Source organism: Excalfactoria chinensis, chromosome 1 (genome assembly GCF_039878825.1).
Source record: "Excalfactoria chinensis isolate bCotChi1 chromosome 1, bCotChi1.hap2, whole genome shotgun sequence".
NCBI classification, from domain to species: domain Eukaryota; kingdom Metazoa; phylum Chordata; class Aves; order Galliformes; family Phasianidae; genus Excalfactoria; species Excalfactoria chinensis.
In genome coordinates this window covers 164675847-164694915 of record NC_092825.1, presented here as the reverse complement: position 1 = coordinate 164694915, position 19069 = coordinate 164675847, and the positions used below count along the sequence as shown (strand labels likewise).

Here is a 19069-nt window from a genome sequence, read left to right as displayed (position 1 = left end):
GTGTCTCCTACTCAGAGTCTTCATGGCAATCCCCGAAGTCCTTACTGTATCCCTAAATAATGTAGACCTTCTGGTCTCCAAACATTCTTTGGTGGAAAGAGTCTGTCACTTTTCTTCCTATGCAAGCAAACACAGTGAAGTCAAGTTGTTTGATTTTGGCTAGGTTGTTTGTTTTAGAAAGCTGCCTTATCCCACTTCAAAACTGTTGACATTAATGGCACCTCTACACTAAGCTGTCTCAATGGCCACCTACTTGTCCGCTACTAAACAGCATCACATTTCCACCTAGAATTTTTCTAATTTACATTTTTGAGTCTTCTGAAAGAGGCTCAGTAATACCAGACATATAATTATAGTCCTTAAAAAAAATCATGCTGTTCTGTTAAATTCAGTAGGCTGGCCTCTTCAAATTCCTAATTATGAAGCATGGGTCCAGCCCTGTCTGTATTTTGTTGCTCTCTTTCAATTCCTTCCAATTTTTAAACATCATCTCGTACAGTGTGGACACAGGGCACAGAGGCAGGATGATTGCAGCCATTTCATCAATGCTGAAGAAATGGTGTTGAGAAGGAAGTTCCACAACCTCTGCCAGATGGTTAATGTGGGTGGCTAAAAGCTGTGTTTGCCATCCCAGCCTTTCCACAACAAAACCAGCTTTTCCTGTGTCACTTTGTGCTACCTTGGAGACCCTTTTCCTGGGTAGCAATGATCTGTGACACAAAACAACAGTGAAGGAGAACAAGACTTTCCATCTCTGACTCCAGGGCACCTGTCTTGATCCTACTACAAACAGAACCAGACTGTTTACATGACTGAAAAATGCAAGCCAATTACTCCTCCCACAAGTACTTCAATATTTTGGATTTTTTTGAAGGTAGCATCAAACTGTATTTTGCCCTGACATTATCAGGTCTTAGATTTTAATGAAAAAAAATATTTCTTTTATCTGAGCTTTGCTGCTCCATTCCACAACTATGTGATTATTACTTCTGTTGTGTTCAGTATGTCACTTGCAATCACACTCAAGCAGCATGACTATAGGTATTGGCTAGACTGCTTGTAGATGATGCCTTTTCTTGTATATTAAAAGACTTTACAGGACATTCGTAGGTACTGAAATGCAATGATTTAAACTGCTACTTTGTTCCTAACCTTATTTTGGTTTTGACCAACTTGCATTGTCCCAAATGCTACTCTAGAACAGGCTAAGGTTCACTCCCAGCAGGCAGCTTCCATGCAACTGTTTTTTGGAGAGCAAAGGAGACAAATGTTTTGAACACAGTCCTTAGCGCCATACCAATGGCATGTTTACTTGAGTAATACAGAGATAGCCATAGTGTCTAGCAAAAGCAATAGCGACTTTGCAACACAACAGAGTATTTTAGAGACAAAATGTCTCTGCATAAATCTTTTAGTTTATAAATAAGTCACAAGGATAAGATAACATCTGTTTAACCAGGTTGTGAGCCCTCCAGTGGTGCAGTCTGTGTTCTGCATTGTGGATGCCAGCCAAAACCCACCAGAAAAGCAGTGTATACAAAACTAAGCCTGGCATGCTGTTGTTTATTAAGTAATTATGGTTTTTAGGACAGTTTGTGCTGCGTAGTTTCTCTATACAGCTATTGCTGCAAAAGGAGCAAGATACAAATTTTTGCACCTCTGTACTGCCTATCTTTGCAACAGAGAATTTCAAGCCATGGATTTGCAAGCACATTACATACAGAAAGTTTGATCTGCTTTGCCGTGATCAGAGAGGAGCAAATCCTCCCAGGCATGCTCAACACACTGAATCTGCTCATCTGTCCACAAGACCTGTTTAACACCAAAGTTTTGATCCTTTCTTCCTGCACCCATCTCAGCTGAAGCACCATGCTACAGACTCAGTTCAGAGCCAGGGGCTGGGGAAATGAATCACGCGGCACTGCTGCATTTGCCAACAAAATGAAAGAGGTATAAAGCAGAAAGCCTGAGATGGAAGAGGAAATTACAAATCTATTTGTGGTGGAAACTATTGAGGAAAAGACCTCAGAAGTCATTGCAAAGCAAGAGGATGATTGTTGTGGTTGGACCACATTGGTCTGGTCTTTCCCTTGGTGTGCCTGCTTGAATTTCTCTCTTCCCATAGTACTTTACGTAGAGGATTCCTACCACTCCAGCTGATGGCAGTGGAGTCAGTAGAAGTTTCAGCAAACAGCAAGTAGCCTTACTTGTTCCTAACTCCTAGAAGGCCTCTGGGGACACATGCATATACATGCTCCATTCAGAGATTGTTTTGCTAACTTCTCTCAATGTTCATGTATTTAAAAGGCAAAATATACTTTCAGCATTGAGCAGGTTAGTGTAAGTCTGCCAAACACTGTTGATTCCCTTCTAGTTATGCTTTTAAGAAGACACATTTGTTGAAAGACTTGGTTTATTTCCTACATATATGCTCTCCTTGTCTCCTTGGATTTATCTTTGGATAAGAGGATAATATTTAGGAAGATACAGATTGAAATATTGGCAGTACACCGCTGGCTTCTTTTGCTTATGCCAAAGACATATCATCTGCATGCCTTGTGTTGGATAGAAGCCTCAATGCAAGACATCTGGACACCATGCTTCACCTTCAGAACCACCACTATGTCCACAGAATAAACACCAAAATATCTACAATAGCAGGACATGAATGTATACAGATGAGCACTTTCTTCCCCTTGAGACAGACAGGTAAATCGCTGCTGTTTAACAGCAGAGATCCTGTTTCCCTCTGCATCACATTGTACTCTTGGGCAGGCTGAGAATAAGTGCTTCCATCTGACCCATAGGGAAATCATGATACAGGTGGCTTCAGATCCACTGGTACCTCCTACCTTCCTTCTAAGGGTCTACATAGAGTAAAATTTTGCTTCCTGCCTCCCGTGTGCACCAAGGGAGGGGATGTGTTGCAGCAGGGAGATGCAGTTCAGCAGAGGAAGGTGCCAAGTTCCCCTGGTTTTCATCTCACCAAGTGCTTGGCTCAGCTGCCACCTTGAAGTCTTCTTTTTGAAAGTGTTGACAGCAATTCTAGTAGCACTCGGGAAGGCCCCAAGAGATGTTACAATGTGCTGAAAGGGAGGCAGGCTGTGCTCCCAGCACTATGCTTTGGCTTCCTAGGAAGTTCACACTGTTTGCCTGTCTCTATGCAAGTTCTTTGTCCTCAGCAATGCCCAAGTTGCAGCCAAAACTGACAGATAAATTCATGAGACTTCATGAGTGTTTCATGAAAACCATCTGCCAGTAAATGTGGAAGACCAAAATGACTGATGTTGCAATGAGCTCATTGTGTGCCAGTTGGTCAACCCACATGGATGTGCTGGCCAGTCAGCTGGTATACCCAGGGACACAAGTCACAGTATAAACTTCTTTGTCTCATCTGTAAGACAAGGTCATGGGAGAGAGGCAGAGGTTTAAGGCTTGGCATAGAAGATGCTGAGGAGATGGACTAGTCAATATATACCATTCCACAGTTTTTTATCATGTCCAAAAGGGACTGACTCTCCACCTCTGTGTTGGACAGTCACTCTTCTGAAACTATCCACAATCAGCATATGGGTGGACAATCCATCACTGTCAGTCAAACCAAAGGTGGGCAACAGCAAGACAAGGTTTGGTCTTACAGAAACTGCTTACAGGGTCACTTTCCAGTTTCCCTTAAGTCAGGTGGCTTTGTCACTCGCAAAGAATTGGACCACTAAAAATGTGGATCAGTAAGCTATTAATGCAGTGGGAAAAAAAGGCTATATATCTACATATATGTATGATAAAACACAACTTCATGCATTAGTACTGTTCATGCACACTTGCCCTCCTATCTACTATCTCCTTCTGCTGATACTCTCATCCTTTCTTCTTGACCAACACCTTCTACTTTAACTCATTTGAACACACGTTTCTGGCTCTCTTCTGTACACACTGTATCCCTAGGATCTTTGTACAGCCTCTCCTGCAGCTCCCAGTGCAAGGAGTACTGCCTCCTCCTTTCAAAGCGTTTGATAATCCAATATGTGGTCTTCCCAGTGTCTGCACACAGGGGGCACATATATACTGCAGAGTTACCTGAGCTCTTTGTATCTCATTGTTGCAGGTCATTCACAGGTTGGCATTATTACAAACCACTGATGCTAAGAACAATAATGATAAGTACTAGCCCTGAGCTACAGGTAGGAGCAAGCTTTAGCTGAGAAGTGATGGCTTTTAGTAGTTGAATGACAAGAGAGTGTCTGTGATGTGTTTACAAGTCTAAGAATAGCTCAGTTTTGTAGGAAGTCTCTGATAATCTCCTGCAAAATGAGAACGAAAACTTTGGGTGGGGGAATCAAATCAAGAGTCATTTTATGATGAAGTATTATGACTTCTGTTGCAAACTTTTTCCATTATACCACTTGAGTTTCTCAATGTCTGTTTAGAAAGGCTTCAACGGAAATGTTACTAAAACACAGTTGTCACGGTTTCTCTCTGTCACCAGAGGACTAAAGCAGGGCAGGCTTTCTGCATTACTTTAACCACGCAGACACAGGGTTTGAGGTTTTTCTGACTTTAAAAATATACTTGTGGCTACCTTGATAACCTTAGACAAACAGCCAATCAACTTACTACCACAAAAGGCCAAACATTCAGAGGGACTTGGGTGTTTTACATACAGGAAACAAAGGAACTGGTACAAGGTCTTTGACTAAGGCAAAAACAGCTACCTTGAGAGCTAAAAGAAACCTTTTGAGCAATCCTCATTCATCTCTTTGATCATAATAATATCCTGTGGTCATCCCCATTTCTCCTTTCATGCTAACCCAAAAGTGCCATTTTTTGAGTCTCTCCATTGACTTCCTACTGCTTTGTCTCCTACTACTTTGTTGTTTCCATTGAGTTTGAGATCTTTTTTTACTATGCTCGGATGTGGAAGCAGGGTAGACACTGTTTAGATAGCAGGACTCCATTGATGTGGAAGTGCCTGGAGAGCTGTTCTTAGCTGTTTGCAGTAGCAGAACTACTCGCAGTCGCACTTCATCAGAGCCAGACATTTGTGATGACATGCTGTATTCAATGAACTCAGTGCTATTAACAGCTTTACAATATTCCATCCCATCAGGAAGGGTTTTGTCTGGACTGTGTCCCTTTGAGTTTGCTCTGGGAGACCAATAATGAATCTTGGACTGCAAAGAGTGAAAGCTATAGAGCCTCACAGAGAAAAAAAAAAAAATCTTGGATGCTCTAGAGCAACTGTGTGCACACAAATCATGCAACTTATTTTGTCCAGGAACTCAGGCCTAGAGAGCATTTCTACTTACAATAGCAGTCCAGCTGTGCCTGGAAAGCTATGGAAGAGCAGCAGAAATGAAGAAACCTTTGAAACGCAGTTCTCAGAAGTGGAAAGAACTGACTTCAAGCTAAGTACTTGAAAACTGCAGATGATGTGCATGTTTCGAGCAAGGATAGTATGCAAGTCAGAAGACTGGCGGAAGCCATTATCTGCAAGCTATGTTCTTCTGAACAGCACTGCAACCAAGAAAACTTGAAATACCTGGAAAAAGAGATTATTTCACTGACCGCCCTTTCCTCATATGGGTCAGAAGGGATAAAGCAATGCAAGATGGGCCTTACTTACACAGACTAAGCAGAATGAGGAAAAATGAGGAGAACTGCTGTGTTTTGCTGAAAAACTTTCCACGTAACACATGCAGAGATCATTTCTTTATTCACTTCTGGGCAGATATATAAAAAAAAAATGGGACTGCTTGCCAAAGATGTCAAACAAAATCTGCAGTTCTGCCACAAGGACCCATTATCAGCATCTTCCTCCATGGAGGAATTTATTTGCCGTTGACTGGAAGCTGGTTTGACATTTCAGCCACTTCTGTTGTCTTCAAAACACAAAGCACACAAGGAGAATGAAGTCTGGTTGTTAGATCTTGTAAGCAGGTAGGCACCACATATAAGCGTACCTAGATCTCTTCTGGAAAATTACTGGTTCTCATGAGTTCATTGCTCCCCCTTTGGAATAGGCTGTCTTCCTGTGCTTCAAATGATTTCCCTTTCCTCCTGCAAATCTCTCCTTATATGTCAGTTTCCATGTGCTTTCCTACAATAGTATCTCCCAGGAAGCCATTTGCTCCCATCTTTGCCTTGATCTTTAAGCATATACTGGGCGCCAGCTAAATAGAGCAAATGCCCCACTGGGATCCAGCACATTCCCACACGTTGGAACTGTGCCATGAACACCTGTGGTACTGCCTAAATAATACAACAGCAGGAGAAAATTCAGTCCCAGGCATGAATCTTGTCTGCATTCAAAGCCGTGTTTATTCCACGGTGTGTGAAAGGGCCTTGGTGTGAGAGTAATTACAAATTGTATCCACTTTCACATGCAAAAGACTGAAAGATGACATCAAGGAAAGAACACGTATATCTCCAGTGTCCTCAGAACTATGAGAAGTGTTTCAGTATCCTTGGAAATAACCGTTCTACAATAGGGTAGGCTTTCAGGTTTATAATTTCATCTGCTTTTCCTGCCTCAGACCAAACCAATCTGTGAACACAGATGCTGTGATGGCGACACAGTGTTGTGCACCAACTCCTGAGTTCCACTGTGGAAAGGGTTGCCCACCTGCATCAAACCAGCATTGTGTCTAGCCGAGAAAAGTGTGGCTGATTAGGGTATCCTCCAGGAAAACATCTTGATTTAAAAGCTTTGGCTGATTGAGAATTCTCCATGGACCCTCAAAAGCATGATTACCTCAGTCCTCCTTCAGAAGTACCTGTCCCTTCTCATGCCTTATTATGCTTGACCTGGACTTGACAGCTAGCAATGCACAGTTAATGCAGATGGGGTGACACTCACCATGCAGTCTCTCTCTCTTAAACTTTGCTTCTGTAATCTGGATTCATTTGTCCCTTTAAAAGTTTTATTGAAAGAAAAGTCTTGGTCATTTAATAACCCAGGACCGCATCTGTGAATAAACTTTCAGATGAGAGTAAATAGTTTTACTCTCATAGGAAAAACAACAGGAAATTGTGCAATGGCACAAAATGAAGCAAAGATGGCCTGGAGCCCTGCCTTACTCCTCCTGAGGTGCGCTGGCCTGCTGTAGGCCTGCTCTAAGAAAGCTGAATATATATATATATAGTTACACTACTTACCTTAATAGGACAGCGTGCAGGAAAAGTACATCTCTGCATCTCAGCAGATAGATAACAAATCTCTGTCTTTGCAAATGTGGAATTTTTTTTGCATTTGTGCAATAGTATATATAATATATTATAGTACATTACAAATGTAAGATAAAAATACTGGCTTTCCCACTGTTACCTCAACAACAATTTAAAGTATTGCTTCAGCTAACACAGAGACATCATATGCACTTAGGAATCATACCTTGTTTTTGCCCTCTATGATGGCTGTTCGCTCAATGATGCTGTGGATTCTGTTTCCTATGTTGCTGCCAGTTTTCAGGTTGAAAGATCCATCAGTGTGAGAGCAAAAGCCACGCCTGAAGAAAAAAGAAAAGGAAAAAAAAAAAAAAAAAGGAAAAGAACAAAAAATAAATAAAAAAAAATAGAGATTTCATCGATAAATTGCATAAACCAAAACTGTTCTTCTAGGAACAAAAATCAAAAATCATCTAAGGAAATTGCGTGTGCTACGACCAGCAGGCGAGGACAACTACATTCCACGAAGTCTTGATGCTAAAAGCCAGATCATTGGCTTCATTTCCACAGCTGCCCCCAGAACACTGGATTTTTGGAGTCAGTGTGAATGTGTCACCCACTGTGGACTGGGAGGTCAGAATTTACAATTGAAGACTCATTATAGGACTGTGTGAATCCTACAATTAGGACTCCAGTGCCCTTAACTTGTCAGTCATTATCATGGTTTAGGCTTGGTTTCAAACTTGAGTTTATGTTATTTTCAGTCCTAAGCTTAAGACAACACGTATCTGTTTCAAGATCCATTCCTTATGCTCTTGCAGCCCCAAAGGCCAACAGTTTCCTGGACTGCATCAAAAGAGGAATGGCAACAGGAAAAGGGAGGGGATTCTCCCTCTGCTCTGGACTTGTGAGGTTCCATCTGGAGTACTGTGTCCAAGCATGAGGTGTCCCACTCAAGAAGGATGCAGAGGTGTTGAAATGGGTCCAAGAGGAGGACATAAAGACGATCAGAGAGCTGGAGCACCTCTCCTATAAAGAAAGGTTGAGGGACTTGGAGCTATTCAGCTTGGAGATGAGAAGGATCTGGCAAGACCTCATTGTGGCCTTCCAGTACTTGAGGGGAGCTTACAAGCAGGAAGTAGACGAACATTTTACACAGTCTGATAGTGACAGGACAAGGGGAAATGGTTGTAAACTAAAAGAGGGGAGATTTAGGTTAGATGTTAGGAAGGAATTTTTTGCCCAGTAGGTAGTGAGGCATTGGTACAGGCTGCCCAAAGAAGCTGTGGATATCCCATCCCTGGAGGCATTCAGGGCCAGGTTGGATGGGTACATGCGTAACCTGATCTGGTGGCTGGCAGCTCTACACATGGCATGGGAGTAGGAAATAGATGATCTTAAGGTCACTTCCAACCTAAGCCATTCGATGATTCTGTGATTTAACTATGTGTAGGTTTTTATCATGTTCCCCCCCAAAAATATATTTTCTCAATTCTGTTTGTTTTCTGCCCCATCCCTGGATGCACTCAGACCTAGGCTGCATGTGGCTCTGAGCAGCCTGGTCTGGTGGTTGGTGTCCCTGCATATAACAGGGGGGTTGAAACTAGATGATCTTTGTGGATCTTTTCAACCCAGGCCATTCTATGATTCTATGACTCTTCAGCACAGTTTACAAAATGGCAAGATATAAATACCCTGATTCAATAATTACAAAACACACAATAAAAATAACAAGAACTTTTCAAGTTAACAAAAAGAAACAAAATTATATCTAATCACCCAAAGGATTAAATGCTAATTTTATCTGAAAAAAAAAAAAAAGAAAAAAAAAAAGAAAAAAAAAAAGGAAAAAAAAAGAATCAAAGTCACGTTAATGACTAGAAATATAAAAATTATTTTTTTTCTGTTTGCAGTGAATTGGCTTATAATCAGAACACTCAGGTGTAGTTGTGGTAAAACTAACATGTTTCCTGATGCCTAATTCGGTACACATGGAAATAAGCAAATTGGAATGGTTCTTACAGTCTGTCCATCCCTACTCTTTGAGGATACTGAGTTTTGCTTTTCATCCAACATTCAGATGTTGCTTGTTCAACTCCAGCATCACCAGAAGAGTTAAAATGTCAGTCAGGGTCACGGTCTCTCAAACACAGTGCTTCTCTGGATTTCCCTCTATGTGACAGACAACGAGTTCAGTACCCATAAGCAAGTAGTTCCAAAAGGCTGCTGACTGCATCACAGTAACTGATGCAATCCTGACTAAAGAATGAGGTTTATTTCCTTTCAGCCAACTGTGCAGTTTGGTTAAACTTTGTGTTGTTTACAGTATCAGTAACACAGTGACTTTATATTGTGTTTAATTGTGCAGCACTGTGTCAAATCAACTACCATCTAAGAAGACACTGCAGCTTAAAGAAAAATGACATGTAAAGTAACTTACACTGCAATTGTTAGCATAGATATGTGATTGTGTGCCCAAATTCCTTAATATGCATCGAGAGCCTCAGTGAGCTAAAAAAGCCAAAAACCAGGAGCAGGCCGTGGTCATCCATGCATGGAGAGACAACAAGGAGCAATAGCATGGGAAGGAAGCCTGAGCCACACAACCACTTCTTCAGGCTCTGGTTTGAGGGCCAACTCCTAATACATTGTTGAGGCCAGGGTGGAAGGAAGAGAGGTACATTAGGACAGCTGATGTATTCAGAAGAGAAAAAAAAAAAAAAGCTTGACATTTACTCAGAAAAGTAGTTGCCATTTACTTTGCACATTTAATACTTTAAGAAGTCTGTTTTTATAACAAGACTTGAACACAGGTGGTATTGGTAATATTGGCCAATAACAGTTCCATGCCATGGTAGGTGTCAGATGTCTAACTGTAATTGTCCCTGTTCATTGCAGGGGGGGCTGGGCTGAATGATCCCTAAAGGTCCCTTCCAACTGAAATGATTCTACCACTCTGTGTAGTTCTCTCAGGATGCCAGCACTACAAACACACAAAGAGGCAGAATCAAAGGCACAGGCTTGTGACTGGGCAATCTCTGTACAGGTAGATTCATCTCATTTCCTTCCTACTGTTTTGATCTTTACTAAGTCCGTTAAAAAATGTCATTCCTCTCAAACAGGTGGAATTGGTTTGTTCCCCCAGAGAATTAATTTGTTTCTTTGTTATAATATTGAAAAGTTGTGCTTTTTTAGAATAAAAGTCCTCACTGATTCCCTTTTTAGTAAACAATGGAAAGAAGGTGTAATGCATGCTCAGAAACCACATATGTATCTCCAAAAGGTATTTCTAATCTATTTTCTTGCAGCTCTGCATCTATAAGCTTAGTTATTACTATATACTTCCTTGAGAAGGACTGTATGTCTGTATTTAGGTTGCAGAATCTGAGGGATGAGGACAGTGTAATGCCTTTGCCAATGCCTAGCACAATGGGGTGCTGATTACTCATTAATACCATAATACAAACCACCATCATAGTTACAATAACATCACAATAATAAGAAAAACACACATGTAAAACTCTAGGTGAAATATTTGCCCTGGAGGCACATACAGGAGCTCCACTGCCTTCACATACCACATTACCTGCTGACTGCAATGTTAACGCAATTATAGCAGAAAATCAAATGCATTTAATAGCAGTTGTCCACAAGCTTAATAAAGGAGTCAGAACCCAGCTGTGAGCACATTACCTGGCAGCGCATGGCACACAGCAGGAGATGCTCTGTGCTCTGCCACTTCACCCCATGCTTTGCTGGCTCAGCACACCTCTGCAAATCATCTGCAGCACAGCTGCCAGGCAGACCCTGGGACAAGGCTCAGCCTCATTCCTCTGGATGCAGAAACAGATGCTTTCCCTCCTCAGCTGCCAAACGCTCTCACTGTAACCTCAGATGCACTAGCATGGCTGCAGGCCCCCGCACGAGTTCCTCGGGTTATTACTCTGCCATCCTTCCTCTCCTTGTTTTCAGTGGTGCCATACGAAGCGCTGCTTGAGACTAGTAGGCAGAGATGGGTCTGGGGCAAATGGGAGCAATGAGGAGCCCTGCCTTCATCTCCCAACAACAGACATTTGTAACTAAGAAGGAAAAGGCTCTGTGAACTCAGATGTGATCATCAAATTGAATGTTTGTGTTCAGTACAGATACTTGGAATGGAGAAGCAAGAAGGAAAAGATAAAACTGCACTCTGTCCGGGATCAAAATATCAAATTGCCATCCAGTTAATTCAGTTGATTTTCATTCTGTGTGTCCTCACACAAATCAGCTTTGCATTTTTATGTCTTGTAAAGAAACTATAAGTTACACCGAACTACTGACTCAACAAAACAGCAAGGGCTTCCTGCTTGTAGCAAAACCTGGTGTTATTTGCAGGGAAACCCCCAGCAAACATTGGAGCTCTTACTCCAGTTATCCTCATGTTTCTGACATGGTTTGCTGTCGGGATAATCTTCATTGCTTTGCATCTTCAGGAAAGTTAGCAGCAGGGTTACCATGAGGTTAATGAGAAAGCACACAGTGTGCACAAAGGCTGATAAGCTGATATCTGCCAGCACGTTTCTGAGCAGCTCTTACACCTGTTTTCCTTCTACGCATTCCTGCTTTGTGGCTGAATATAGCTCTGCACATACATAGAGAGACTGTATATAAGAAATGCTAATACTGCATGCATACAAAGGTACACTTACAAACATTATGTAAGCTCAGATCAAAGTAATCCTGTTCTCTGTACTGCTCTGCTGTCCCAAGTGGTTTCTGACATGTACCTGTGTGCATGCTTGCATGTGCATTCCCAGTGTGCACAGGCGAAGTGGAGCCGGGGGGTGGTGTGAAGAATGGGGGTCTGCGGGGAATGCCAGGAGCAGAATGAGCTCCAAGGGCTGCCCAAAGACCCATAGAGTGCATGCAGATTAGGGAGTCTGCCCCTCTCTGGGAGGACAGAGGGTGTTTATGCAACCGGAAGCAATCTGGGTTTTAAAAAATGTCTGTGATGTGCGGTGCTGGCACCAAGAGGGGCTGGGAGAAGTGGTCGGGGGGAGGGGAGCCAGCCTGCTGCTCAAGAATACATCAAGTCTTGAGGAAGCAGAGTGTGCCATGTTTGAAGATGCAAAGATAATCACAGTGCTGGGAACCGTCTTGTGTAGCGGAGGAAGCCAAACAACAAGAGGAAAGCAGCATATGCTCCTGATTTCGCACAGGAAGCTAACAGCACCTCCTGCCAAAGTGAGATAAGAAAACTCCCATGGCCTATTCTGGACAAGGCCATGGTTATCAACCTTAGCTTCACACTGTCCTCACTCTGCTCCGCAGCCCGCTCCCTTTCCTAATGAGTTTCAGAGCCCTCACCTCTATTAGCATACAGCATGCCAAGCACAATAGTGTGGTATATTTATAACCACTGATGGGGAAAAGTTTCCAGGGTAAGAGTGTACTTCATGTCATCTTGATATATTTCTCTGGAATGGGACTACAAACTAGCTCCAAACTGAGGTCCTGCCTGTGAAACTACTGGTATCAGAATAAAAGTAGTTTTTCCTACAACAGAGCCCAGGAGCCAGAGTACAGGGCTTGTCTGATGATAATAGATGTGACTTTCTGCATGACAGAGTCCTACACAAAAGACCCAAGCCCAGCTTGTGCTCAGACCCATCTTCTTGTACATACAGTAGACAGTGCCACAATGCTCACCAGTGCTCAGCTGGTGTCAAATACCAGCATGAGTGCCTCAGTCCCCATTTCAGTTGGAAAAATAACATTACTTATTTTATCATTCCAGTTCCCCACTACTTAAGCCCTCCTACACCTTCACAGTCCTTCCCCAGTGTAAAATCCCATCCAGTTTCCTAACTATTCCTCTTGGCAAAGACACTGTCAGTCTCCATCACGTCTATTTGTTGAGGTAGTATTTGGCAATTACATCTGGACTAGGAGCAAGAAGAAGGCATCCTGTAACCAACAGTAAGTATTTTTGAGAGTGATTAATACCAGAAATGTTTGTTTTTGTTTTTGTTTTCTCAGCACCTATACCTTTATAGGGCAGCAATCGATTCTTTGCAGTGGCAGGGCAGCACTGTTACGAACCCAAGTTGAACTGACACATGTCTTTTGAGACACAGTAATGACAGTACTACGTTCAAGACAGGAACTCTGGGAGTTCCTGGACTTGTAAAGGACATATAGGAACTGTTTCCCACTTGGAGGTTATCAGAAGCATCTGAATGACACAAGCCTTGCCTGCCCCGTGCCTCAGAGCTCGGTGCCGCACAACTGGTGGCAGTGGGTTTGCGTGGCCACACGTCCTGGGGAACACTGAGTCACAGTGAAGCCGGAAACAAAAGAGGGAAAATAGTAACAAGGAGCACGTATGGGCTGTGAAACGTGTGTTCTGGGGGAGGGAGAACATGCCCTGGCTCCCTGCCAGCTTTGGCTACGACGTGATAATGTGCTTGTCTCTGTAGGATCTACAAGAGTTCCCATTTCTCCATTGAAAATAACTCATTCTGGGTTGAAATGCTGGCCCCTGCTGTTTTGGGTGGGAAAGAATTTCTCAGCATCCCTGTGTATTAGGCTTAGTTGGAACCCTGGTGCAGTGCATAGTTGCCAAAGTGAGGACTGAGTTATTTTTGTAGGATGATCTACAACAAAACTGAGGTGATACTCAGAGGGAAAGCTCACTCTTTAGGGAAGACTCCAGATTTCCTTAATGCCCCATCCTCACAGTGAGCATCTTTGGTACTACTTCATTAGAAGCAGGGTGCATGGCATTCATGGCCTCACTGTATATCTCTGGCTTTATGGAGTAGGTAATTTTGCCAGTTGCACACTGCCTTTCCCGCTGTTAATCTACATGCAACTAGATTAAAGCATGGTGCTTCCTTTTCACAGTCATCATTTACAAACTTTATGGCTTGCCCTGAACTACTCCAGGGCACTGCCATAGAAAGACTGTTGATCAGAAGAAGCACAAAAATCAGCAGTAGTCCCACCTGTCCCATCCTTCACTCCTTCATCAGTTCATGCTTGCATTCCCATAGGAAAAAAACCCAAAAACTTGAGACCCCTGAGCGTTCAGCATTTGGAAGCAGTTTTTCTGGTTTTTTGTTTGTTTGTTTGGTTGGTTTTTTGCACATCCTGATGTGACCTGAAATTTTCTCACCTTGAGTTTCTTATCAGATAATTATATTTTGCTTCTTGACCCTCAGTTTCCTGCTTCAAACTGCTTAGCGGTTTTCATGGACACAGAATATGATCGCATTTTGGCCAATCCTTCCTTCCTTCCTTGTCCACCTCCTTTCTCTCCTTTGCTAGGCTGCAATCATTCTCACTCCCATGTGGTCATTGTGACTCAGCCTCCACTTTCTCTCACCAGCCATGTCCTTCCCAGAGGAGCTGCATGTTGGCTGGAACCACAAAATTTTCAAAGGATGGGGTTTTTACAGTCATCTAGAACTTCTTTCTGGGAAAATGTGTTTGATTTTAATAGTTTATGGCAGTACTGAAAGGAAGAGATCTCCTCCAATTTGAACAACAATAACAAAAAAGGCTCTAGATACACAGCCTAGAATTTTATTCAGAACATTCTGAAATAAGTTATTTTCTGTGTGCAAGCCATTCCTAACAGATCATTCAACTCAGAGGCATACCCTCAAGCCTATACCCTTCTAGGATCCAGGTCTATCCAGAACCTTCCGTCTTATGATACTGAAATTCCCTTCCTTTTCTTTGCTGTCCTGACTGGATCCTTCTAGGTCTATAAAGGAGCAATTCTTTTCTAATCTATGTACACCATCCTTAATTCTCTCTACCTTGCTGACAAGCTGGAAGCACGGTGAACACCCTTCCAATTTTCCAGCAATCAGCAGAGAAGACGAAAGGGCTAATGTTGCACTGAGGTATTTTTCAAGATGGATTGTTTTCAGTCTCACTGCATGTAGGAGTCTGAAAGCAGGCAGAAAACAAAGAAGGGATGACAAAGAATGGAGGGAAACATTTTTAAGGAGAGAGGGGAGTTGATTAGAGGGAAAACAGGAAGAGAAAATAGTGACAGACATGGACATAAGACCAAGGATCCTTCTACCCCATATCCTGTCTCAACAATGACCATAAGCAGATGGTTGGGGATGAGTAAGAACAGGACTAACTTCAGATACTTCCTCCCAATACTCCCCCAGTCACCAATTATTATCAGCTCAAGAACTTCCTGTAAGCGAGGCCATTTCTACACTTAAGTAAGTCCCAGTGGATTTCTCTTCTAGGGCTTCAAGCAATCTCCGTGTGAAGCCAGTCAAACTTTTAGCGCCCACGAAACCTTATAGCAAGGAGTTTCACAGATCTGCTACCCACTGAATGGACAATCATCTCCTTTTCATTTCGAATTGCAGTCCTACTAGTTTCATTTCATGGCCCCTACTTCTCGAACTGGAAAAGGCGTATACAACTGATCCCCAGAAATCTGTGTCCTTCACTAGTCTGTAAATCTCTATTGTGTAGCTCACAAGCCAGCTATTTTTTTTGGGGCCACAAAGCCCTGACTTCCCTCCTTACTCATCCCTCAAACACTTCTCACATTCCTTAAAGTTCCTTTGATTCTATTTGTTGCCCTTCTTGATGCTTTTTTTCCTGTTTGGATGTATCCTTTTAAACAAAAAGATCAAAACTGATCTTAGTATAAGAGATGCCATTACTTAATGAATTTATGTGGAGTTATCATGGCGTTCTCAGTTTTCTTCTATTCTACATAGATCACAGCAAAACTAATGCCTCCTACTTATTTCCATGAAAACTACAGCAGCTACAAAGAGCAAAATAACACTATTTGATAGAGAAAATTCTCAGCTACAAAGCACTGTTTTTCAACACAATCAGCATCATTAGGTGTGTATTTTCACCAGCAATGAACAACAGCTTGCATGCTGCGCTCATAGAAACCTGCACAAGTGGAGGTGATCCACTGCTGCTTTCGCAACTGTGAGAAGCACCATTCATGGCCTCACTGTGCTCATGTCCACTGTTGGGTTTTAATAAACACTCAGCAAGTGCTGATGAATGTTGATGGGTGCCATTTTTTTTCCCACATGGAGGAACCCCATGACACATCTTTGCTTTGTATGCACTACCACCAACATCCACCTCTGATGTCACGGGCCAACATAATACAATAGAAGGAACTGCTTTTGGAGCAGACCTTGTACACTCCTGGCAATTTTTAAGCTTCATTTGTTTTTTGAGCTGCTCCTGATTGCTTGCACAAAGGCATGTACTGCAACGCTCAGTTCTCTCTGTATGTGAGTAATGATCAGACAATGGTTCATCATTTCACATGCAAAAGTGGGAAAATTTTCTCCTATGTGCACCACACACATTTATCTTCATTGAACTTCATCTGGCACTTTATCAGCCAGATACTTAGATTCACACCATTCTGCATTTCTCTGCAATCAGCCACCATCATCAAAGATCCGAATGACTCAGTATCATCAGCAAGCTCTGTCACCTCCTCACCACCATTTCCAAGTTATTTCTGAACATGTTGACAAGCACAGACCCCAGCACCAGCTCCTGAAACACTTCACTGGTCACCTCCCTACATGGCAAGAACTGGCTGTTCCCTCCTAACCTCTGCTTCCTATTTTTTAACTGAATATTTTTCTTTCTGACATGATCTTACCTCATACAGTATGTCTCTTCAAAGCCTTCTGCAAAGAGTTTTTGAAGGGAATATACATAAAAGGAAAAAGGATGCTAGTTGAAGTTTGTATATTTTTGTAAAAGGTGTACTCAGTCCAATAATAGCACTCCATTTATAATCACTCCTGAGCACACACAGTTTGACCCTGGGCCTTCCCAGCCAAGAGCCCCTGCTAGGACAGAAGAACATTTCTGGCTGTAGGGTGGGATGTACCCATGTCTCAGACACTGCTCTGCCCCACTGAGAGTTAAATATCAAGCAGTAAACAACCACCTTCACGACCCCACATCTTCCTTTAGGATGGGTGTCAGACCATCCCCAGCAAAGCCAAGAGGTCGTGCTGTGAAGGAAACCATGGGAAAAGATACTGGAAAAAAAAAGACTGACAAGAAGGTAGGTGAGACAGAGTTTAAAACACGGCACGAAGCAGAGCATCGGGAAATTACTGTAGTTCTTAAATGCTAGGTTTGATTCATTACCGGTTAAAAAAATGACTTGTGCGAGATAATGATAAAATATTTTCTATTACACTTTGAACATTTTAATTTAAAGTGATCTGAAAATTAGCAAAACCAGAATTGGCAAGCTTAACCTTCTGGTTCAAATACAATCCATGATAAAGCCTTTGAGAGCATTTACCGCTTGCAAAGTAAATTCATCAGTGCATCCACTACAGCACCCTTGGGACAGACTGTGGCAAACTGTACTGCATGTACAATGTGTATTTATCGGGTTTATTTATTCATACGTGTATGCCTGGGCTGAGTCATATGGCATTTTCTAAGTAAAATATTTTAAAAGATATTTTCCAAAATATTGACTGAGGACATGGAAGCTGCCCTACCAGCTCTTCGCAAACACAAACAAGCACGGGCTTTTGGCTCATAGAGGAGGCGGAGAATGTGATGCTTCAGTGAACTACATAGCTGGTCTGAGACAGATCAGACCCTATTCTACTCCTTTCAACCTCAAGCTCTCTGCAAGTCTATGGTGCCACAGTGTACTTTCATTTTCATTTCACTGCAATTTTCAGAAAGAAAAGTGAAAATGACACAGCTTGATTTTTATTTACACACAGCCATTTCCACAGCCACAGACAAACAAGGAAATAGTAGGCATACCTCTTGGTGTACCCATTGTAAGTACCTTTACACTACTACCAGATCACTGCAAGGGGATTTTCTTGCACAAAGAAGGAATGGAAGGCACAAAGGTCTCAGCCAGCATGAATTTGGAGCTGAGGATCTGGCCACATGTCAAATTAAACAAAGGCATTTTTGCACTACCTGTTTATTAATGGCATCTGACCTACTTTCACCAGCACTAAGGACTCAGACTTCCTCTTCCTGAAAATAGAAGGTGGCATGGTGAACAAAAACATTTGCTGTGGACAAACTAATGGGCATCAGTGTTTGCAGACATCCACAATTAAATTTGGGTGGTTCAGTACATTTCTAATTAAGTACAATTAACATTTGTGCATTTTACATACCTCGCTGATGTTCCAAACCTAGTTTCCCCTGATAATCTATCCAAGCACATCCTAATCATTCTGCCTTTCAGTCCTTTATTAATGCCCTGACATAAACAATGCAGAAATGCAATTAGACTGCTATGCACACATGTCTCACTTCCTCTTACACTGAAGCTGGTGAGAGTCAGGCCATGCACTTCTGTGATGGCAGTTCCAAGCACTCCATCTCCATGCAGGTACCAGTTTTCCTGACTACTTTCTTTTTGTGGATATCTCCACAGTGCCATTATGCTTTTCCTTATGCACACACACTAAAATACTGATTTTTAAAAGCCCAGATAGATGCAATGGCGAAGTCATAAATTAGTACTCTGACATTTGATTTGAGGCTAACTGTAACTGATAGCTCAAGGAGAGAGGAAGGCAGCAAGATGATGGTAGAGCTGGAACACCCAAGACAAAATTGCATTGCTGCATCTGTCTGCAGATACTGGAGGGCTGATGGGTCAAGTCTTGGTCAGAGCACGGTGAAGGTCTCTCTGAGACTGCCCTCTGATGATGCTGCACAAGAGCTGAGGAAGCCAGTGCTTACACTAAGCAATATCAATATCTCACATGCCTTTCTTGGCAACCTCTGCCAAACTCTAAGATAAACAGAAATCTGCTGATGAGATTCAGGTCAAGACCCATTCACATCAAGCATGTCTCCAGCATGGAGACGCTCATTCTGCAGCCTCAGAGTG

The 19069-nt window shown here is 42.4% G+C and overlaps 1 protein-coding gene across 1 annotated transcript in view; it reads right to left on the bottom strand.

The window, feature by feature from the left end:
- Nucleotides 1-19069, bottom strand: part of FLT1 (fms related receptor tyrosine kinase 1) — a 98565-nt gene that overhangs the window by 40242 nt on the left and 39254 nt on the right. The window contains exon 11 of the mRNA XM_072326406.1: nt 7391-7505. Within this exon, the coding sequence (XP_072182507.1) occupies nt 7391-7505 (115 nt within the window). The remainder of the gene's footprint in view (nt 1-7390; nt 7506-19069) is intronic.